The sequence below is a fragment of the Sphaerodactylus townsendi genome, linkage group LG02, assembly GCF_021028975.2.
Source record: "Sphaerodactylus townsendi isolate TG3544 linkage group LG02, MPM_Stown_v2.3, whole genome shotgun sequence".
Lineage (NCBI taxonomy): Eukaryota > Metazoa > Chordata > Lepidosauria > Squamata > Sphaerodactylidae > Sphaerodactylus > Sphaerodactylus townsendi.
The window spans coordinates 154,911,846-154,936,299 of NC_059426.1; the positions used below are offsets into that span (position 1 = coordinate 154,911,846).

At 45.2% G+C, this 24,454-nt stretch overlaps 1 protein-coding gene across 1 annotated transcript in view; it reads left to right on the forward strand.

Moving 5' to 3' along the window:
* PPP4R4 (protein phosphatase 4 regulatory subunit 4) overlaps positions 1 to 24,454 on the forward strand; it is a 126,601-nt gene that overhangs the window by 70,178 nt on the left and 31,969 nt on the right. Inside the window, 8 exon segments of the mRNA XM_048485497.1 lie at positions 966 to 1,113; positions 2,507 to 2,580; positions 6,412 to 6,518; positions 14,975 to 15,082; positions 18,149 to 18,270; positions 18,405 to 18,527; positions 20,185 to 20,354; positions 21,828 to 21,947. Of these exon segments, the coding sequence (XP_048341454.1) occupies positions 966 to 1,113; positions 2,507 to 2,580; positions 6,412 to 6,518; positions 14,975 to 15,082; positions 18,149 to 18,270; positions 18,405 to 18,527; positions 20,185 to 20,354; positions 21,828 to 21,947 (972 nt within the window).

A 24,454-nucleotide genomic window follows, 5' to 3' on the forward strand; every position in this document is an offset into this window, starting at 1 on the left:
TGTGAACTGAAGGCCCCTATTTTAGAAAGACCCTTGCTCTGATTAATCATAGAGAAGAGCAGGTTACCCCCCCCCCCCCGCTCACTGTGCCATCCCATACTTTACCCCATAGAATTTTCTGTGAGCTGCTGAGAAATAAGTCAGGCAACACTTGTGTAACCCCTGCTGTTAAAAAAAGCAAGAATTCTAAAGTGTTATGACCTGGCTATTTTGTATATAAATAACGAGATGAATGCAAATATTATGCACCCCGGAAGCTTGGATTTCATCTTTAATTCCATGAATGCACAGGTGTGTGTTGTTTTTTCTGATTTCCCCCTCCCACGGGAGATCCCCCCCTCCCCCCAGAATCTATTCCGCAGAAGTAGTATTTCGGAGTGCACTTTGGGCTGTTATGGGGAGAAGTCAGCAAAAGTTATCACGCTTTGTTCTTGTGGAAATCTAGGCAGGATCTAAGCCGATTAGATATTCCCTGGCTTTTAAGAATCAATGGAAGTTATACACACACTTTTACCACATAGCAGTAAAATTACAGCCACCTGAGTTTTCATCTTTTCTGGCTAGTTTGTCTGGCATGTCAAACAAGAATGGGCTGGGTCAGTCATCTTGAATTTCAAGATGGCACCTGTAACAGGTGACCAAATCCTGCTTAGCCAAATTTGTATGCCACTTGCCTATGTCCCAATCCAAAATAGTAGGACTGTTGGGTTCTGTTCGATAGGACATTTTCAGAAAAGCCTGGGCCTCCTTTTGGCAAGAAGCTCCTCAGAGCTAGTCAGGCAGTAATTGGGGGTATGGCACCATTTTCAGGTGTTGCCTTCCTTACTCTTCTTCCTCACCATGTGGTTTATCTGTCACAGATGGGTTTTGGCCTGGCCGTGCCCTTAACGTTTTGCAACGCTTGAATCTGCCTTCGGTAACTCTGAATGTCATCCTTTTGCTTCAATCTCTTTCTGATTTCGCAGGAGGTCCTGCCTGTTGCAGGGGTGGAAATGCAGTTAACAGCTGCTGTTTCGTTTCTGACTATTCTACAAGAGGAGTCCATATCCATCCATACTTACACCCACTCCCTCCTACACATCATTCTACAGAATCTGGAGCACAGAGATGCAGGTCAGGGGCATGACAGGCTGCTAATTTCCTAGCTTGCTCTTCTTTTTTGTCTGCTCAGTGACATACTATTTAAAGATGTGCGTGCTCCGAGAAATAAAAAATAATAATAAACCAGCCATACAGTGTGGGCTTGCCAGCTGATTGTTCTTTATGAAACATGCACTATGTGCTGATTGTTGCTCCGATTAGCTGTAATTTCCTTTCATCTTGAGCGAAGTGTGAAGGGCCTTGTATTAAACTCAGTGTCTGCACTCCTATTTAGTCCACTGTTGTCTGGGTTGAGACCTGGAGACCAGTGAATCGGATCTACAGATTTAGAGCAGATCTCATGCCTTTGTCGTGGGACTGCCAGCTGCCCTGATTTTGTTAGGACAGCACAAAAGAAAAAAACCCTTGCCCTAGATCAGAAAGCAGCCTGGCAAAGACAGGGGACTGTCCCAAATTCGATAATTATGGAGAACTTCATTTGTCAGGGTGGGGCTAAGGGGAGGAAAGGACGGGAAGCTCCAAATGAATAAGTGAAAATGGGTATGGTTTAAACAATGCTGTTGCAGTAGATATATGAACCTATTGTGGGCTACGTGGAATAGAGAGGACTCAACGAAACAAGGCATTCAGGAGATTTAGATGATCATCTGCTAAAATTACTGTTAAAGTTCCAGTTCCCTGAATTCTGTCCACCCCCTTTCAAATCAAAATATGCAATAGTTGAAGTATTCTTTAAAAGCAAAGTTGTGTCATAGGCAGCCCTATGCAAACGGCTGGGTGCCTAGATGCGGCAATGCAGCTGTTCTTAGGAGGGCTTTCCAGTGGTGTGGGAAATCTAAAAGGGGGGGATACCTGCTGCTGGAAAGCCCTGCATTGGACTTCCATGGACTTACACCACTGAAAAGATGGTATTAGTCCAGGAGTCAAGCGCCAGTGATTCCGCTGGCAAAGCAGGGGTGTAAGCCAACTAACATTGGCTCTGCCCCCAACCAAGCCCACAGAATGCCCTCATGATGGTGGTGTGGGCAGCAGAGGAGCACTGGTGTGGCATGCGCCGCTACATCTGGCCATTTTGGTGGGCTGTGGCAGCCCCCTGCCAGTGGATCCACCCAGTGGTGGTATTCAAATAATTTAACAACTGATTGTTTACAAGCACTATTTTAACAACTGGTTCTGCTGAAGTTATGCGAACCTGCTGAATCCCACCACTGGATTCACCCCTCTACTGGGGAGGGCAAATCCGCTGGCACAGGCCTATGCCACCTCCAGCAATGGATTCGCCCTTTGCCCTTTGGATATGGCCATTAAGGGGAAAAAAAAGAATTGTGAAAGGAGACGGTAACCAAAAGGAGCCAGTGTGATAACAGGCACATGCAAACATATATAACCCATTTGTTCCTTGCAGGTGTCAGTAATGCATGGTTGGAAACCCTTCTTGCTGCAATAGAAGCTTTGCCAAAAGAAACCATCAGACACGAGGTAATACTCTTCTCCCTAGATCAGGGGTAGGGAACCTGCGGCTCTCCAGATGTTCAGGAACTACAATTCCCATCAGCCCCTTTCAGCATGGCCAATTGGCCATGCTGAAAGGGGCTGATGGGAATTGTAGTTCCTGAACATCTGGAGAGCCGCAGGTTCCCTACCCCTGCCCTAGATAGACACAATCCAGCCATTTTTATAAGGGAGGATTGATCTGGCTTATAGATTTGTTCCAAGTGTTTTCACTCAACATTCAGGACCTACTAACTATTCTACAATAAATGAAAACAAATGTACATGTAAAAACCTACCTCTGTATAGTGTGCAATTAGTACATGGCTGGGTTGTTTCTAGTTTAGTTGGTTATTGTACAGTCAAAGTATTATTATATGTATTTTATTTATAAAGGTAGTTAATCTAGCTTAGTGTGGAAAAAATTAGTTATTTATTGCTTACATTTATATCCTGCCATATCTCTCAGACTCAAGGCGGCTCACAATAAAGTAATCAAATAAATTCAATAAATACTATAACTATGAACATTTAAAACAGTGTAAATACATGAGTTTTAAAACAGATACACAGATAGCATAAAAAACAACCCAATGTGGGAGCACAAAAAAGACCAGATGCACATGCCACATCCAAACGTGGACCAGAGATAATTTAGGAAAAGAAGAAAGGTCCGTCTGGCTTGACAGAGAAGGCCCGTCGGAACAGTGTTGTTTTGCAGGCCGTGCAGAATTGAGACAGACTCCGCAGGACCAGGATGTCATCATAAGGGCCCTGGCTTGTATCGAAGCCAGCTGAACAGCCCTGGGGCCCAGGACCACCAGCATATTGTTTTCCTAAATTACCTTATATACTCCATTATAAAGACGGCAATTTTTTCAGTTAACAGCTTTTGTGCCGGAAGAAGCCCTCCCCTCGAGCTTATCACGCGGAAGCCATCCACCTTAACCGGGCTATCTTTTCCAGTCTTCCTTGCCGCCTCCGCCCATCATTCCCTCTCTCACCCACTCGTCTTTTCCTTTTCCCGGCTGGCTCTGAAGGCTTGGCTCCAGGGAAACTGCCGCTCGGGCAAGGTGTCTGTATCATTCTCTTAAAAGGGCAATGCTCCAAAGATTTCTTAATCAATGTCCTTTTAAGAGAATGATAGAGACAACCTGCCCGAGCGGCAGCTTCCCTGGAGCCAAGCCTTCAGAGCCGGCCGGGGAAAGGAAAAGGTGAGTGACTTAGGGGAAGGATGGGCTGTGGTGGGCAGGAGCCTGCTGGCCCCCCACAGGCTTGTGCCCGGCGTCCTGGGTGGCCGTGACTCTTCCCTGCCCCGCCTGCTCTGCAAAAAGCAGTCGTCTGATTTTTGGGTTTCCTTGCTTACAAGGAAGGAAACGCCAGAGCAGCCAAGAGCTGGGTCTGCTGTGGGGATCCAGGAGGCAGCGGGGGGGGGGGGAGCGATCCGGTGGGGAAGAGGCACCTTGGCTCTTCCCTGCCCCTGCCTGCTCTGGCGTTTCTTTGCTTGCAAGCAAGGAAACGCCAGAGCAGCCAAGGGGAGCCAAGGCTGCTGTGGAGGTCCAGGAGGCGGTGGGGGGTGGGAGTGATCCAGTGGGAAGAGGACACCCCGGCTCTTCCCTGCCCCCACCTGCTTTGGAGTTACCACCCTCGGCTTATACACGAGTCAATAAGTTTTCCCAGTTTTGGGTGGTAAAATTAGGTGCCTTGGCTTATACACGGGTCGGCTTATACACGAGTATATACGGTAGCTTGTATCTGTTATTCTAATGTTTTTCTTGTACATTTCAATCCAATAAGTGCTTTATAAGTTTACACACACACACACACAGATGTTTTGGGTGCTGTGTGGTTTCCGGGCTGTACAGACGTGTTCTAGCAGCGTTCTCTCCTGACGTTTCGCCTGCATCTGTGGCTGGCATCTTCAGAGAATCTGAAGATCAGGAGAGAATGTTGATAGAACACGGCCATACAGCCCGGAAACCACACAGCACCCAAGTGATTCCGGCCGTGAAAGCCTTCGACAATACACAGATGTTTTATTATGTCATCTTAGCAGAGTTTTAATAGTAACCGTAGAAACAGAGTAACTGATAAAAATGCAACATTAGTTTTGCAAGCAAAAAAATATTCAAATATAGGTTTAAAAAAGCTAAGGCTCTGTTTGCTGTAGCTGAATACATGAGGTGTTCTGAAATAATGCATTTGACGGCTGCAAAATCCACACAATCTACTGGGCTTCAGAGTAGAGATCTATGTAATTTAGTGACAGAGGGTAATCTGAAAGCTAAGAAGTCCTTGCTTCAAATCTTTTCTCACGCATGAATTTACAAGATTGCCCTAGGCAAACCATTGTTAATCACTTTCATCATTCATTTCAAGGTATTGCTATGGCTGGGGTCAGTTGTCATGCTTTCACTGAGAGGATGCCTCAATAATAGAACAAACAGGAAAAAGCTGTTTTTAAAAGATCCCCCCCCCCCAAAAAAAAACACGATTGAATTTTATAAACAATATCCACAACAACAAAGAAGTCAGGTTAAATTTGCTGTGTAGGTGAGCAAATGGGCTGAGGCAAATGGGCCTCAGTCCTTTAATCCTCTCTGGCTGCTGTTGATTGTTTTGAGAGAAGATGGTCCTCTGTTGTCAAAGACCTCTCCAGCCTGTGGGGTGGTAGCAACACCGAGAAAAGAAAGTAAAACATAGGTTTAAAAATATAACAATGAACACAAAATCAAGTTGCAGTTCAGTTACACAAATGAAATAACGAAGCTATAGTCTACATGCCAGAAAGAAATAATTGCAGGCGAGAGGTACTAGTTATCTTCGGTACATGTGCAAAGTTTCAGTAGAATTTTCAAGCAGAGTAGAGGGCAGAGTAGAGGGCAAAACATTGAATAAAAGAAGCGGAATAGAGGGCAAAGCATAGAACAAAGAAGTAAGAGTACTGCAAACATGTTTATGACTAGAATCCATAATCTTTGTTCCTTTTTACAGAAACTTAAATTTAATAGGTACAAAGCTAAAAACTTTGGTTTGAGGAAGGTACAAAGCATTTTGCTCTAGTTCCCTCTAATGTAATTCCACTTAGAAAAATTAGATTGATTTCCGTTGCCTTTCCTCCTCGGAATCGCTGTAAAACAAGATAATATTAACTCTACTAACATGTTTTGTGTGGATTATAATTGGAAGATGTTTTTAGCTTCATGCTGGAATGGCAGGCAGGCCTTTTCATAATCTAATTAATTATAGTGCAAGAAAGCACTCTAGAGTTACATCTGCTGGAAATGTCAAGCCTTTCTTTTCAGGTTCATTTCTGATTTCATGCTCCTCAACTGCAGGAGCTTCCTCATGAGCCATTCATGAAAGAAGGATAACAAAATAGGAATGTTGCATCCAGACCAATATAATTTTTTCAAGTAGTTTTTGAGCATCAGGTGATGCAGTGGACATTGAGATTGAATGATATTAACCCACTTGTATACTGTGAAAAAGTTACCATTTAGATGGCAAAAGCTTAGATATATGTGCCAAGGGAGCATATAGCAGTTTGTACTTACCCCTCCCTCGTATTAGGTGTACTCACTACTTTGCTTTCAGAAAAGTATATGTCCCAAGAAGAGTGTGCCCCATACCCTGTGAAATAAGGTGAAAGTGTTTTGTTGGGGGGATCGGGTTGCTGTATGTAGTTGACTAGGAAGTTGACATTAACAGCAACTTAAACATGTACAGTGATTTATAATGTATGTTTAGTGCTTTGCTTCTTTGCTGACTGAATACTAACTTTATTGTTTTAATTTTTTTCCCTTTCCCCCCCTCCAGATCCTGAATCTTCTTGTTTCCAAGGCACAGCTTTCCCAAACACTTCAGTCTCGCTTGGTTAGTTGTAAAATCTTGGGAAAATTAGCTAACAAGTTTGAAGCTCATATGTGAGTAGCTTGTGTGTGTTTCGGATGTCCTAATAATTGAAACATCTACATAGGGAGATAAAGGGAGCAATCCTAAGTAGGTCTACTTTGTATTCAGTGGGGCTTGCTGCCAGGAAAGTGTTCCTAGAACTGCAGCCAAAGTAACATGTATCTGCGCTGTGGGGACAGCTGACCTGTTCAAAAACATGTATCGGCTTACATGGGTGCAAGCCACCAACAGCTGCTCCTGAGCACCCGTCCTGTTTTCCCCCAAATTTGAATGGATGACCGTTTGCTGCATTGCTCCTGTAATCAAAACCCAGCATTTTCTCACACTTGGATGGATTAAGAAAAGGTAGCGTTGTCTATGTTAATAGTATTTTCCAAGGATCATGCCGAAATGACTTTTGTTTCATCCGGATTTCCATATAGAGGCTAAAGAACTGATTTCATGATTCTTTGTTGCTGTAGTTACTGGTATGTTCCAATCCTATTTGTTTCTATGCTAGTACAAAAAGAAACCCATCTGGCTGGAATCCTGAAGCTAGTTTCTTCTTTCGAGCTGCAGATATCAGGTCTTGAAAATTGTCGGTCCTGACACGTCCTTCTCAGTGATATTGATTATGTAGGACGGATGTCTCTGTGCGTTTGATCATTATCTGTTGGCAGCTGACAAATCAAAAATAACTACATGAGGATAGAGTTGAAATGGTTCCTCTCTGCTACTGCTTCACCCCTTCTTTTGCCATCAGCAAAGAACTACCCTTTTGGGGAATTCTGGGAGAGAGGGCTGCCAATAGGTATACTGCATCTGCCCATTTTAGTGATCACAGTACCGGCAATTATATTCCCTGCCTCTGTCCAATCTCATTATTTTCCTTCCTCTGTGCCAGAGTGAAGGCAGGAAACATTGACTTCATTCTGGTTTGACTGGGAGGCAGCACCACATATCCTATAAGTTTTGGCTGCCTGAGGAGATTACAAAGGCAATTCAATCTATGGGCACCTAACGCTGCCCTTTTGACTGATGTGGCGTCATAACAAATGCTGCATAGCTCATCTAATTTAGCTCTGTGACATTGTCACAAAGTTAAATCAGAATGAAGGTGGTGGATTCTCCCCCTTCTACTGGGGGGGGAAGACATCTTGCTGGAGAGATATGCTCATCATTGCTTGCAGGGAGGCAGGGACCAATCAAAATCTTTTAACTCAACTTCCTGTCGTGGTCCTCAGGGGCGGAGCCCCTCAGTATTGTTCCTGCCTCTGCAGGGTGCGCAGCGTGATTAGCTAGGCTCCACTCGCCTCACCTGTGTGTGATTGTCTATCTGTGTTGTGAGTGTACGTTGTGTGTCTGTCTGTCGTTTGGGTGCTTGTGTAGCCGCACTTTGTGCAGAAAAAAGCTTCCGAACGAGCACAAGAGTACACTCGACAGAGACTATGGCCTCAGGGTCCTTCACTCCCCCGAGGGAGTCCTTCGCCCGCTCGTCAGCAGAAGGCACGAGGGGCGCAAAAGGAAAGAAGAAACAGACGGAGCGTTTTTCTCCCGAGCGGAGTCCAACGCACGCCTCTAACAGCAATCGCAGAAGGGCGCGAGGAGGGACCTCCCGCGCCCAAGAAAAAGAAAAAGGAAAAAACCGCAGAGAAGCCGCATGGGAGCCGCGCGCCTCCCAAGGGCGCAGCTGTAATCGGCCAGCTCTCATGCCGAAAGCACTTCACGACCCTTCCAGCGGGCCAGCGGGAACACTTTCGGTGCGTTGGATGCAGCCCTCAACTTCAGCTTAACGTCCCTCCGGCTCCGGCAGAGCGCAACGTCGACCGATCCAACAGGCAAGTCCCGGGCCCCAGTTCAGACACGGGGGGAGGGGCCGAGCCGCAACAAATGGCGGGAAACGGAGCAACTACCAGCTCCAACTCAGCAGCCCCCGCGGGGGAAGATCAGGTTCCCGCCAATTTAGCCTTGGCAAATTGGCAGTCAGCTCCCCCTGCTGCTTTTGCGGAGCTACTGCGGGCAGAAATAGAAAAGGTTTTAACTGCCAGAGAACGCCAAGCAGAAATGCCACGACAGGGAGAGAGGTTGCAAAATCAATGCACCCAATCCCAGAACAGAACCATTCCGCCCCAGCTTAACCGGGGGGGGGGGGGCGGCGCTCAAGAGACCCCATTTCCTTCCCAGAGGAAGAGGAAGGGTCGGATGACGCAGATAATGAGGAAAATGAGAGATTTTCAGAGACAGAAGACTCCCTTGAGGAGGTCTCTGAACAGTCCACCAAATTGTTTAAAAATGCTGATTTCAAAAACCATATCAGCATTGGACCTCCCACGATAAGCCTGACGCTACAGAGCCAGATAACCCCGTGGGGGAAGATTCCTCCAAAACAATTAAGGGAATTCCAAAGGTAAAAGGACACTATTTCCCAGAGGACTCAGGAAAAGAAAAATTCTTCCCAGTCCCGGATTACTTTGTTAAGAGAATTAAGAGGGAGTGGCTCAACCCGGCTGGCAGGAAGGGCCTTCCTCCCACCTTCAAAAAGACAAACCTGCTGCCTACCACCTTTCATTCCATACTACAGAACCCTCCAGTGGACTCACCAGTGGCAATTCTGCACTCAGGGGGGCTTGTAGCTAAGGAGGGAGAAGGCTCCATCAAAGGATCCTCTAGACCGCCAGGTCAGAAGCTGCACTAATGAGATCCTCATGACTGGCTGGCTGCACAAATTGCGAAACACTCACCCCAGCTCTCCACGGTGTGTCCAGAGCAGCCATGGAGGTGGCTTAAAGCCCATGATTTTTAGAGGAGGGGCTCCCAGCAGGGGAAACTTGGCAGAGCAGACCAGCCCCTGAGGGAGGGGGTGGAGAGAGTCCCACTTATAGCCAACGACGCCCATTGCAGATGCCACAATGGGACGCCATCACCTTAGCAGCCAGGACCCGCATGGCCTCCAACATGGTGGCCAAAGACGGAATGCACCTGGATCCTCGTCCCTGGCAGCGACGCAGACACTCTCTCGAAACACGTAGGTAGCAGCCTACTAACCTACCACGGAGGGGCATTATTTGGAAAGCAATTCAGAACAGGTAGTTGGTAGAAACAAAAGACAAAAAGAAAGACGTTCAGCAGAACCACCTTTAGAACGAAGAAAACCATGGCTAGATTCCCTAAGGAAGGTTCACGCCCTACCTGGCAAAATCAAAGTTCCTTTCGGAACAAGCAAAATTTCCGGCCATTTAACAAACAAGGAAAAAACTTCAAAACCGACCGTAACAAGCAATGACGGTGCGGACCCCCCAGTGGGGGGTCGCCTGGCCACATTCCAGCATCAGTGGCAGGGCGACCACACGGACAGATGGGTACTGGATGTAATAAGAAACGGGTACACAATAGAGCTATTAAAAATGCCCAGGCACCATTTTGTTCCGTCCCCGATCTCCAGAAACCCAGTAAAGGCCAGGCATAGATCTTAGAAGCAATAGAGCACTTGGCTGTTGATCCAGGCAGTGGAGGAAGTCCCCCGAGACCAGGAGGAGGTTCTCAGGTGTTTATTCGCGATCCTATTTACGGTCCCCTAAAAAAAAATCGGGGGACTGCTCGGAAAGGCAGTACTTTCGAACCTCAGGTATTTCTCAACAGAATTTGTAAAAGTGCCAAAGTTCAAGATGGAAACATTAAAATCCATCTCCCTGGCCATAAGCCACGGGGACTTCCTCTCCTCACTGGATCTGAAGGAAGCTTACCTTCACATCTTAGTTCATCCAGTGCACAGGCGCCTCCTCAGATTTGCAGTGGGACAAAAACACTGGCAATACAGAACGCTTCCATTTGGTCTGGCCACAGCCCCGCGAACGTTCTCAAAAGTTTTGATGGCACCCATCATTCTCTCCTCAGAGAACGGGGGATACATAATATATATCCCTATTTAGACTGACTATCTTAATACGGTCCAGGTCATGCACAGTCAGGGGATGAGGGATGTGGAAGAGGTACAAAAAGTTCTACAGAGTCACGGATTCCTAATAAACAAAGAAAAAAGCTCACTTACACCAGCGCCACGATTAAATCACTTAGGTGCACTTATAGACACCAACAAGGACGCCCTCTTCATCCCAAAAGACAAAATTACAAAGATTCGATAAGCAAGCGCAGCAAAAGAGATGCAGCGATTGACACAGCACTCGCTACTCCAGCCTCGCAAAGTCTTCTGGGCCCTATTCATCTCCTCGTGATGAAGGATTCCATCATCCCAGTGGGGCTGTGGGTTTCATGCCAGGCCACTACAATTATTTCTGAGAAGATATCAAAGAAACATAATCCAAAAAAGAGACAAGAAAGTGAATATGCCAGACTCAGTCAAGAGCAGCCTATGCTGGTGGACACAGCCCAGCAACCTTTCAAAGGGAAAGAAGTTTCTGCACGACCACAGACCACAAATATTCACAGACGCCAGTCTTTCAGGATGGGGAGCCACACTAGATCGCCTATTCGTTCAGGAAACTTGGTCGCCCCAGGAGACCAGACTGCCGATAAACGTCCTCGAAACGCGGGCAGTCCATCTGGCACTGGAACACTTCCTGCCGCAGGTCAGAGATCAACACGTGATTGTGAGAACGGACGATATATCTGCAAAAATGTACATAAACAATCAAGGAGGCTCAAGATCCCCAAGATTACATCAGGAAGTGTCCGAAATCCTCCAGTGGGCAGAGAAGCACCTTCGGTCACTGGAAGCCCAGCACATAAAAGGAGTACAAAACAAAAAGGCAGACTGGCTCAGCAGGCAGCAGATCCAGGAAGGCGAATGTATGCGTCTTGATCCGAGAGGTGTTCCAGCAAATCCCACCAGAGTGATGGGTTGTCTTGCAACAGTGGACTTGTTTGCATCACCCAACAACGCCCAGACAGAGAGGTTCATGACCAGGTTCTACGACCCCAGAGCAATAGACACGGATGCACTGACCGCCCCCTGGCCTCCGGGGATCCTTTATGCATTCCCTCCGTTTCCAGTGATAGCGCGGCTCTTAAGAAAAATAAAACAGGAAAAGTAGCAAACAGTAATGCACTGGTGTATGCGCTACCGCTGCAGCCAAAGGAGGCCGTGGTTCATCCACACAATACAAGAAATGCATCTGCTAGCAATCGCTTCTGCGACTGAACCCGGCCCCGGATCTCCTTTCACAAGGCCCCATCTACTTTCCCAACCCAGAATGGCTCAGTATGACCGCGTGGCTTGTGAAAGGAGACACCTAATTACAAGAGGCTTCTCCACAAAAGTGACTAACACAATATTAAAAGCTGCACGTAAAAGGTCCACCATCAATATATATAACGCATCATGCAAAGCTTTACGGTAAGGTGAATTGCAACTGTCATCGCGAGTGCAGATCCAGAATCCACCATCACTGCAAGATATATTAGAGTTCTTACAGAAGAGGGATTCGATATAGGCCTCCTCGCGAGTACCACCCTTTAAAAGACAACTTAGCTGCTATAGCCACGTATGCTCCCTCCCCATCCGATGGATTCTCCCATCGCCCAAACACAGGGATGTCATGAACTTTTAAAGGGGGGTTAAACTGTCGCAACCCCCCACCATCCATAGATTCCCTTCATGGAAGCTGCAATAAATCCGTCTAGCTGACGGCACTAACAAAGCACTTCCATTTGAACCCGCATACAATCGGGTAACATCTAAGGTGGGTTAGGATGAAGGCGCCTTATTCTTGATTGCCATAACATCAGCTAAAAGGCGGGTCTCTGAGCTGCACGCTGCATCTCCAGCCGAACCCCAGACTGTGCACCTTCTCAAAAGATAGAGTGACATTGAGTAACAGATCCAGCTCTTCATCCCGGAAGGTTAAACAGTGTTTTCCACCGGACAGCAAGAGGAATTACCTTACCGAACTTCATGCCAAATCCTAAGAAACACCTGCAAAAGAAGTTGTGTGGCACACATTGGATGTCAGAAGGAGCCTTGAAAGCTTTTCTCTCTCATTAGGACAGAGAGGAGCTGAGAAAATCCAAGGAAACCTTTGTTACGTTAATATTCAGCCACCAAAGATGGGTCTTCCTATGTCTAAGGCAGCGGTGAGCTCGACGCTAAAAGTTTACCTCATCATAGAGAGGCTTATAAGGCCAGCAGCCTCCCACTGCCCCCCTAGGGGTCACGCGCTCACTCAATCAGAGGAGCGAGCGACTCAAAGCGCAGCTTTTAGGAACCACGCCTTCAGTGGAGAGGAAATCTGCAAAGCTTAGCGACATGGTCATCAATGTCATCATTTGTTAGACACTACAGACTAAACTCCATAGCGGCCACGGAGGTGGCTTTTGGCAGGAGAGTTCTGGGAAAGCCATCATCCGGAGATTGATTGGAGACTCCACCCTATTAAAGGGATTGACTGCTTAGCAAGGAGGTCCCCAGCAAAGATAAGTCTTCCCCAGTAGAAGAGTCCATTGGATACTCACCGTGAAGGGCTTTTCTACTGGAGGGAAGGGAAGACATCTTGGCCCCTCCCTGGTTTCTATCATCCTCCGATGATGCTACTTCACTTATCAGTCCAAGAATTAAGAGAGTAAAAAGGGGTGTGACTGAGTCGTTGCTGTTATTCAGTTCATGTTCAGTTATGTTATAATGTTATGTGGTTTTATGTGGAGCTAATAGTTTAGGTGGTCCTCAGTTCTACTACGATGACAGATTGTGTACTGAGGGGCTCCGCCCCTGAGGACCACGACAGGAAGTTGAGTTAAAAGATTTTGATTGGTCCCTGCCTCCCTGCAAGCAATGATGAGCATATCTCTCCAGCAAGATGTCTTCCCTTCCCTCCAGTAGAAAAGCCCTTCACGGTGAGTATCCAATGGACTCTTCTGGGGCACAGATGAGTAGTGGCTTGGGGCATGGTCACCACCACTACCACGACTGTGATCGGGCAGCAGGGGAGAAGAAGACAAGGTGAGTGAGTAGCTTTTGTTGAAACTCTTATTTTGTGAGGTGAATGTGTTTCTTATATTTCGTTCAGCCCTTGCATAAACCTTCACCATTCAGAGGAGTTCTTATGAGTAAATGGATCCTGGAGCAGATCTGTCTTTCCTGAACAAAAACATTTCAAGTTGTTATACCACTGGTATTAACTTGTAAATTAGTGGTTTCCATTAAGCCCCCCCCCCCTTTTTGGGAGTCATCACCAAGCCATTAAGGGTTGTGTTTCCATATATATGGGGAATTTTTTTTTTCGTTTCAACCGAATTTCATTATTAGATATTAAAGAACTGGTGTTAACAATATCTTCACAAAAAAAGGAAAGAATGTTCTTACAATCTACAGGAACAAGACAGTTCATAATTTCATTTGTTGATTAAGAATTGTGTCACAAGAATTTTATGGCTAAGGACGGGAGTCAAGCAGATGAATGAGATCTGAATGACCAGGCGGGTGTCTCCAGCAAAAGTTTAAAGCAGAGGCATAGCAAGGGGGGAAAGTGCTGGTGCACCAGTGTGTCCTCTGCCCCGGAACACCCCCGCCCCAGAACGCCTTCACCACAGCCCCACAGGGGCGCGCCCCCGGTGCGTCGCCCCCCAGTCCCCTTGGAGCTATGCCTCTGGTCTAAAGTCAATTTATGTATACCTTGTTGTTTGTGAGAAATAAGAATGTCATTCAGATTCTCGTGTAAGTCAGCTAGTGATCTGGGCCTGTTAGTCCTAAACTGGTGCCCTTCTTTGACTAATTCAGTTCCATTTAAATCCTTTGTTTATGTGAGTTAAAGAAAAAACTAGATAGAGGTTGAATCCAACCAGTATTTCTATTGATGAAAATGAAGGAGTGGTCCCCAGTGACCACCAAAAACAGTTTTTCTGAGGATTATGGTACCTGCATTTGGGATATAGGGTCACCTTTCAAGATTGCCAACCTCCAAGTAGGGCATGGAACTCTCCCAGAATTACAACTGATTTCCAGGCAAGGATCAGTTATCCTGGAGGAGGGACTATATGGCATCATATCCTGCTGAGGCCCCTCCCCTCCCCAAATTCCACTCTTTCCAGGCCCTATCCCCAAATCTGTAGGAACTTCCTACCCTGAAGTCAGCAGTCCTGACCCCATGTAGATCGGGACTATGGTGAGGAGGAGAACTGGGTGAGACTGGATGAAAAAGCTGGCTGAACCTAACCTGGTAATTTGGCATGAGGCCTTTGGAATTACTGCTTCCAGGATGAAATTCAGATCAAGCCTAAGTTTTTAGTGTGGATGAACTATGTTTACATGACAATTTTAAAAGATAAGAAGACTCCTAAAGTGTTGTTTCGTAGTTTAAATCAGAATGATTGTAGCATTGTCCATGAATGTGACTTACTTACGGAAAGACGGTAAAACTGTGAGGTACTTCGTGACAATCACAGTTTACTTTAACGTATTTGGAAATGAACGTGTCAGCTAAAAGAGGATTAGTTTTTCTGTCCATTAATTTATTTATTTTTTAAATTGTCTATTTAGTGTCAAAAGAGAAATTCTCCCGCTGGTAAAATCTCTCTGCCAGGATGTAGAATATGAAGTCCGTTCCTGTATGTGTCGGCAACTAGAACACATAGCTCAAGGAATAGGGTGAGCACAATTTGAATGAACATTTTTTTATAGATAGTCCCAAGGAATTGTGATGTTAACCTATGACTAGAAGAAGTACTATTGCACATTATAGTTGACAGCTACACTGTATGTCAGATGGTGATGGTTTAGAGTAGCACATACTCTGTATCACCAGGGCTGGGAGAGGCTGTGACGGGCTGAAGGCTCCATGTTCAATGCCCAGAATCGCCATTTGGAAAGGGTCTCAGGTAGCAGGTGTTCGGAAAAGACATACATCATGCATCTTTAAATGTAGACTGTTTTCCTCATCCAGCGACCTCCCCATTGCCATTTCTGTGATATCCTTTCTCTGGCCTCTTCCAGACATGCAGAATAAAGGACTTTCAATCCACTTTCACAATTGTTTGCAACTGGATTTTTATTATTCCGCACAGTAAAATCCAGCTGCAAAGTGGATTGAAAGTGCATGGAAAGTCCTTTATTCTGCATGTGCAGAAGGGGCATCTGTCTCCCCTGACAACCTGCCCCTTTGCCACCATTACCTCATTGATTTGCAGTTCCATCTCTATCTCTTCCTAACTTGAATATGCTACAGGCTAAATTTCACATTGTTTGCTATTACATGTGCCCCTCCCCCGCAATGAAGCTTTGCATTTCAGTAGAGAAATGTTAGTGACAGTGGAGGGGCTGCTTAATTATTTCCTGTTCAGCCATCCCCCCCCCCCCCCCGCCCATACTGTGCCATACTAGACCTTTTCAGAAGTATGTAGCCTCGGGTTTGCTTTCAGCTGAAAACTGGAATCTTAGCAAAGCTGTACTAGGCTGTTAGTTTGACCATCTTCCTCAGAGCTTTCTCCCCTCTTCTGTCCACTACATCCAGATCCTTCTTCTCTTTAAAACTCTCTTTTAGCCTCCTCCTCCTCTTCTTCTTAGCTTCCTTATTTCTGTCGTCTCCAAATTCATGGCCATTTAGCTGCCTGTCTTGAACTTCAGGTCTAGTCTTGACTAACCCTAGTCAGTTGTGGGTTTTTTAAAATCGTTGTTCTGGTTGCTTGTGTTGACTCATGCAGTTTTCTGGCAAAATGTATGGGTGTCTTTTCAAACCTTTTAATTTGCCCCTTGCCCACTTCTGACATTATTGTCCATGTTGTTTCCCTTTTTGAACTGCGGTGCATCTGCTATGATCGGTGCATCTGCTATGATCCTTCCTTGCTGCTTTCTCCCACCGATTAATTGACATTTTTAATAGTAGTAGAGTGGCTGTTTGTTTCCTTCCCCCCCCCCCCTCTAACTTTTTTATTTAGGGGGTGTGCTTAAGTAAACATTTGGGCAAAATGGATGGGGTGTGATTGAATGACTAGAAGGCATAGGCAGTTTAGAAGCATGGTCCTGTTTTCTCTTTGTCTGAATGTAAACCATCAGTAAGATTAACACTAAAAAATGGCAGCTGTCAGAGTTTGCTGCATTAAATCATGTGTTTGGGTGCCATATGTGTCATCTTTATGAAGCTGTTGCAACTCATCGAATGTGACGTATGCATGGAAATGGAACAGGAATTGGAAGTGTGTTGTTCTCTGGTTTTTGTGCTTTTCCACTTCACTTAAAATACAACTTTGGCAATCTCAACACCCTTCATCATGCAAGATGTGAGTGGAGAGAGCTTGTAGATATTGTTAGTGCAAGTTAAGTAGAATGTAAGTTATTTGTATTGGAAGATGATGTTTGATGAGGATGTAGATCTCCCTCCTTGCCCCGGTCAAAGATTTACCGTTCTAAGATGCTTGTTTAAGAATCCCGCCAATTCTGTTTTAGTTTCCTTGTCTTTTTATCTTCCTGTGTGTTTATTTGGAGAGTGAGCATGTTGCAACCAAGTTACGGTGACCCCAGCATAGGACTTTCAAGGCAAGTGAGAAGCAGAGGTGGTCTGCCATTCCTTTCCTTTGCAAAGTCTTCTTTGGTAGTCTCTCTTCCAAATACCAGCCCTGCTTAGCTTCCAAGATCTGACAAGATTGGGTTATACTAGAAGAAGAAGGAGAAAAAGAAGAGGGGGAGGGGGAGAGTTGGATTTATATCCCCCTTTCTCTCCTGTAGGAGACTTAAAGGGGCTTACAAACTCATTTCCCTTCCCCCCCCAACAACAAACACCCTGTGAGGTAGGTGGGGCTGAGAGAGCTCTGTAGAGCTGTGACTAGCCCAAGGTCACCCAGCTGGCATGTGTTGGAGTGCACAGGCTAATCTGAATTCCCCAGATAAGCCTCCACAGCTTAAGTGGCAGAGCAGGGAATCAAACCCGGTTCCTCCAGATTAACCACTATGCCATTGCTATACCATTCCACATCCCGCAAGTGAACATACTCATGGTCATATTCTTTTCTTATTTCCTCATTGACCTCCAACCACTGGTCTTCTCCCCCTCCCCCCAGGCTTAGGTTACATTCTTGTTGTTTCCTGAAGCACTTTCATGGCTTCTCTGTCACTTCACCAATCGGTGGGCTGCATTAGAGGACTTTTCAGTGCTGTGCTATGCAGAGTTACTCCAGCCCAAGGACATTGCTTTCGATGGAGGACCTCTGCATAGGATTGCACTGCTAGCTTTGCAAACAGCTTGAAAGTTTCACATTCCGCCGTGTTTGTTCAAGGCGGTGTGCTGACAGCAATTATTGTGTTATTTTGGAGTAGCTGCAAAGAGAGAGTTGTATGCATTATAATGGAATGTAATATATAATTAATTGAGAGAGGGTGCATTCCATCAGTATGTCTTATGACAGCAGAAGGTGTCTTGTGGTGGAGGAACACAAAGGTGATGATGGAATGGAACAGTAGCAGAATATTTCCTTGTGCGTTAGAGCCCTTGTATAAATAGAAATGTACCAAGACCATGCTGGCAGCTTGCACTAAGCCATTTACATTTCTATTTGGGCGAGACATTGTGCAAGACATTATGCAAGTGATTGGTTCTTTGGACTATATTTCAGTGTATCTGGAGTTATTGCTTCCATGAGTGAGTTTGTGTATCTGCTCACACATTTCTGGATCCAACCCAAGTGGCCTTTTCTAAATGTTTTAATTGTTTTTCTTTGATAGGACAGAACTGACTAAAAATGTCGTGCTTCCTGAGCTGGTAGAACTAGCAAGAGATGAAGGCAGCAGCGTACGTCTTGCAGCTTTTGAGACTCTGGTAAATCTACTGGAAATGTTTGATGCAGGTATGTTTTAGACCCAGAATTGCTGTAGGTCATAGTGCTTCTTCCGGCAGTCGCCGTGACATTCAGTTTTAATATGCTCATCCTCGCATCCAAGAAGGCAGCATGTGACCTTTGTGCCCTTTTCTGTTTTTCAGATGATAGAAGTCAAACTGTCCTTCCATTAGTGAAATCATTCTGTGAAAAATCGTTCAAAGCCGATGAATCTATTCTGGTTTCGTTATCTTTCCATTTAGGGAAGCTTTGTAATGGACTATATGGTATGCTGGAGAGGTCTTTAATGCTTTTGTTGTTTTTTTATGTTTGGTTTAGAATTTTCTGAATTCTTCAATCCTAAATACACATTCTATGGAAGTGGAGGTGCTCCAAGTCAACCTGATCAGGATGAGAGTCAGATATGATTAAAATGATTAGATTAGCTATCACCGCCCCCCCCCCCCCGGCGCAAAAATGTGAAATAGATTCATTCATTCATTCACATTTTTAGTTCACATTATCTCTGAAGCTCAGGGTGCATAATAATAGCATTACTTTGTTTCCCCAAAAATAAGACCTATCCTGAAAATAAGCCCTAACATGATTTTTCAGGATTTTTTGGAGGATGCTTGAAATATAAGCCCTACTCCAAAAATAAGCCCTAGTTACAGATTCCACGGCACAGCTGATCTGGTCACGTGGAGGGCGCAAAATCATGGAAAAAAATAAGCCCTGAAAATAAGCCCTAACACCTTTGTAGCAAAAATTAATATAAGACCCTGACTTATTATCAGGGAATCACAGCAGAAAGAAAGAGAAAATATCCAGCAAACTTATCCTAAATCAGTTAAACAAAGTAGAGTAATGAATTGTCGAAGGCTTCCGTGGCTGGAATCAAGTGGCTACTGTGGGTTTTTCAGTCTTTGTGGATGTGAATCGAGAGTTTTTGCTCCTAACATTTTGCCTGTATTTATGGCTGGCATCTTCAGACACATGTCCACATTGTAGAAAAGACCATCGGCAACACTATAAAAACCAAATATTCTCCACTATGTAAAAACCCTAATCAGGGGTGGCCAACCTATGGCACTCCAGATGTTAATGGACTACAATTGGCCATACTGGCAGGGGCTGATGGGAATTGAAGTCCATGAACATCTGGAGCACCATAGGTTGGCCACCCCTGCCTTTAGACTCTGGTGCAAGCGAACCCCACGACCACTCTCCGGAGAAATATGTGACCAGAAGTTGAGTGGGTGTTTCCTTTATGTTTTGAGGAAGTTACCTGCAGGATGGCATGGAGAACTGCTGATTGGAGTGAAAAGCCCCACAGTGTAAGTGAGCAAGGCTTTATGAATGTCTGAAGGGCCTGGCTGGGTTGCAGCCTTTGCATTTTCAAGAGATGCATTGCAAAACCAAGTGTATTTGCTGAAATAATCCTTGGTTCCTTAAGAACTGCTTCTTCACATTGTCAGGCAAACTCTTCCCATGAAGCTATCACATGACAACAGATGAGCCAGCTAAACTGCTTTCTGGAACTAGGACTTAACCCACGTCCTTACATAATCAAATCCTTGTTCCATCTAGCTCAGTAATGTTATCTGCTCTCCCAATATTGCCCTCAAAGGCTCCTCCGTTTCTTGGAGGGGAACCTCTTGTTGATCCCCGGCCCGAGAGATATCTCAGGGCCTTTTGCATGCACAAGTGCTTTACTACTGAGCCATCATCTCATAACTAACTCCTTGAGGTAGACTAGGCCAAAGGGGTAACTTGCCGAAAATCACCAAGTGATCTTCATGGCTGAGTGGGGCTTGAACACAGAGGTTGATAGTTCAGGTCTACCCAGTGTCTCTACTGCCTCATTCAGGCTGCCTTGAAACACCTTTTTTTCTGTATTGTATGAAAGTGAAATATTAAACAAGTACTTTCTTTGCTCTGAAGGAATATTTACACCAGAGCAGCACTTGCGATTTTTGGAATTCTATAAGAAGCTGTGCACGCTGGGATTAGAGCAGGAAAATGGACACAGTGACAACCAGGTACAACTCCAGACCCTGGAGCAAGAAAAGAAGTACATCTCAGTGAGGAAGAACTGTGCATACAATTTACCAGTGAGTAAGGGTGTTTTTCCGCAGATGCATTTGCAACCTGTGCGCAGTGCATTCTTGTAAAACTTTAGGCCAGAATAAGCACCAGGAGATCTTTTGTCTCTCTGAAAACTCTAGCTGCCTCTTCTGGTTTTAAAGAGATGTGATACCCCTAAATCACACTTGAACAACGGCTGTGAAGCTAGCCAGGCTGCAGCTCTGACTTTTAAAACTGGTGTTGCGGGAGTCACAGAATAGTTTTGAAAGGCAGAGCGATGGCTGCCACTGCCCTGTTCATTGCTCTAATCATTGCTTGCCCTATATGAACTGGCAAGAGCCTGTCACTCTGAGCCGAACAAGATGCTACATGTCACATGTTATCACCAAGGGGACCTGCAGCTGGACAACAGCTGTGGTGGTGGTGTTTTTTCTGTGGGAATTCAATTTTGAAGCCATGCAGAGTCCAATAGATTGGAATTGTGGATCAGGGGAAGGAGGAACTCCAGGGACAAACACCACCTCGCATTGTTTTCCTGATGTGCAACATCCTTGGGAAGTTATTTGCCGAGGGGTGGGGAGCTGCACATGCAGTTATTCGTATTCATTGCACCTGGAGCCCCGAATGGAGCAAATAATGTCTCTCTATGCCCATTTAGGTTGGGAAAATGGCACAGGAGGAAGGCTGAAACCCCTTCTTCCCCTGAACCACAGTCTGTATCCAAATCAGACCCTGCAGTGCTTCAGAACTGCCTTCAAATAGGGAACTTGCAGCTCCTGACTTGAAGTCTCCATTAGAGTTGCATATAATATCTAGTTTGGGGCTACATTACAAGCACATGGGAAGAACTACTTGCCATATACGGATCACTCCACTCCATGACCAAGGAATCTACCTTGAAACAATTGCTTCCTTAGATGGTAGTTATATTATTTGCATTACGACATTGGCTGAGCATATAGTTTCATTTCCTGGCCATTACTTTTTGTAGTCATCTTTGACCAGGGAAATGTACTCCCATGGACTCTAGGATATGAAGTGTGGAGGTTGATAAAAGGAATGCTTCCCTCCCTCTATTTTAGCAGATTTTAGTGGGATGCTTCCCTCCCTCTATTTTAGCAGAAAGAATCTTGATAACATTCATACATCTGATTACATCAAGACCGGGTTTGTTTGTTTTGTTTTTTTGTGGGTGGGTGGGGGTACATTGTTATACCAATGCAAAATTTATCAGTAACGTAAAGATGCAAACAAACAAACAAACAAACAAACAAACAAACAAATGAAAACATCTGAAACCTGTAGCAAAACTGAACATGGGCCATTTCTAGAATGAATTAAACTAAAATTTAGGTAGAGTGGAGATAGAAACCTGTAATGTTGGCAGTTCACTGGTCTCTGACTATATTAGTGGCGTCACTAATATAAACAAGCAGTTGCCAGTATGAAATTTAATTGTGCTAATTTGCTTTGACAACTGTGCTGTTTTCTGTTCCTAGGCCATGATTGTATTTGTGGATCCAAAAAACTTCAATTTGGAACTCTACTCTACATTCTACTGTCTCTGCCATGACCCTGAAGCGCCAGTCAGACACACGATGGCTATTGGCTTCTATGAAGTATGTCCAAGAATATGTGCCCAATTTAGAGGAAATGCTCTTTGGATTGGTTTTAAGAGATGTTCTGTGGACCAGGTTTTATTCACAATTACTGTTGTCTCAGGCAGCAATGGAAAAAGGACCTCCCCCACCCACCTTGTTGGTGTACATTCCCAGCAATATAATTAAAGTCATTGCTCAGATATTTAATTTGCTCTCTCTAAACTGGGTGTCCCATTAACTGCAGGATTATAAACCATTCTAGTTGAAGATACTAATTCACTCCTGCACAGTTGCTCAGTATTAATCCCCATTAATTTTAATAGGACTTAACTGTGTGTCTCTTTGTCCCTTAAAGTACTAGGTACTAGATTGTACGTTTCAATACTAGCTTGCATTATATTTAACAGACTGGATGCTACCATCTGTCACCAGAGGGAGTCTGAACAAAACGTCGGCTACAATAAGAAGGGAGAACTGGGTAAATTCACGACTTTTGGTTTAGCTCCGAGATTTACTCTGCTTGCACAAAGGGGAGTTATTTGGTCCAGTTTCTCTAGCATATGGAAGACCCTTGAGCTGTGAATACTTTTGTTCTCAGCAGTTCCCCAACCTTTAGCAGAAGCTGTTTGTAGAGAGCAGGAGGCATCTAAAAGAAGTGGGGAAGATTTGCTTTTGTGAACTCCTTTTGCTAGCAGATTATAGGATCCACTCCTATATTATTCCAGACACTGTCACGTGGCTTGTTAAAAGGGACACTGGGCATAATCCAGCAGGGGCGTACCTAGGCAAACTGGCGCCCGGGGACAAAACCTGAGTTTGGCGCCCCTCCCCCGGCCCGGTGTATGGGCTGCCACCCGCCCCCACCATGACCAAACAATGATTTTTTGTACCAGCTCACAAATCACCTCCCACTCCCATCAAAACATACATGGCTCTCTACCCACCAACTCTTTTCCTAATTTCCTAATCACAACAACCCTATGAGGTAGGTTGTTAGCCTGAGAAACAACTCCAAGCCAGTGCAAGTGGGTATTAAGCATGTACATCTCACAAATCACCCCAGCAAAACATTTACCAAACAAATGTCACATCATTTCTCACAAAACACCTCCAGTGGAATCCACTTTCATTGGTGTTTAAACTAGGGAGCTCAGATTCTTCTTTTAAATCTACCTTAAAGGGAGAATCTGGGGTCCCCGGTTAAAACAAAATTGAAAGTGATGCTGTTTGGGGGTGGATTCTCCCCCACCCTGAAACAGCATCACTTTGAGGGGTGGAGATTCAGATGAAACAAATAGCAGATTTGGCTGGAATCTGGGCAAAATTTGGGCACATTCAAACAAAAATTGTCCGATTATGTCCTGCCCAAAATTAACAAATGCGAATGCAAAGTATTTGGGTTTGGGGGGTTGTATTTTTGGTGTTTTTTCAGCCTGCAGGGAGCGCATTTTTAAAGCTAGTGGCACCATGATTTCAGGGCATCATCCAGAGACTGCCCTGATGATACCACCCGAGTTTGGCAATGTTTGGTTCAGGGGTAGCAAAGTTATGGACGCCCAAATGGAATGCCCCCATCCCCACTGTTTTCAATGGGAGCTAACCTGAGATGGGGGCTACCCATTTGAGGGACCATAACTTTGGTTCCTTTGAACATAACTTCACCAAACTTGGGTGGCATCATAAGAATAGTTAACATATGATACCCTGAAATTTTGGTGTCACTAGCTTTAAAAATACATCCCTTCCAGGCACCCCAAGAAATTTGCCCAAGATTCTTTGTTTTGCAGTGACTTTGCTCCATTGTCGCTAATGAGGAATTTCTGAGGCAGGCTGCACATTTTTGAAGATAGAGGCGCCAGACTTTCAAGGTGGCTCCAAGAGGCCTTGAGTAATAGTATCCAATCTTGGTGAGCTTTGCTTCTGGGTGGGGGGGGGGAGTTGAGAGAGTTCTGAGAGAACTCAGCCCACAGGCTTTCATGTGCAGGAGCGGGGAAACAAAATAAGCCTTTTGGGGGCCCATAAAATTGAACCCCCAGAAGCAAAGGTCTCCAAACCGGGATGCTATTACCAGGAGGCCCTCCTAGAGCCACCCTGAAAGTCTGGTGCCTCTATCTTCAAAAATGTGCAGCCTGCCTACACACTCAGAAATTCCCCATTGGCTACAATGGAGCAAAGTCACTGCAAAACCAAGAATCTTGGGCAAATTTCTTGGGGTGCCTGGAAGGGGTGTATTTTTAAAGCTAGTGACACAAAGTTTTCAGGGTATCATCTGTTAACTATTCTTATGATTCCACCCAAGTTTGGTGAAGTTAGGTTCAGGGGGACCAAAGTTATGGTCCCTCAAATGGGTAGCCCCCATCTCAGGTTAGCTTCCATTGAAAACAATGGGGATGAGGGCACCCCATTTGGGGGTCCATAACTTTTCTTCCCCTAAACCAAACATCACCAAATTTGGATGGTATCATCAGGACAGTCTCTGGATGGTACCCTGAAATTTTGGTGCCGATAGCCTTAAAACTGCGCCC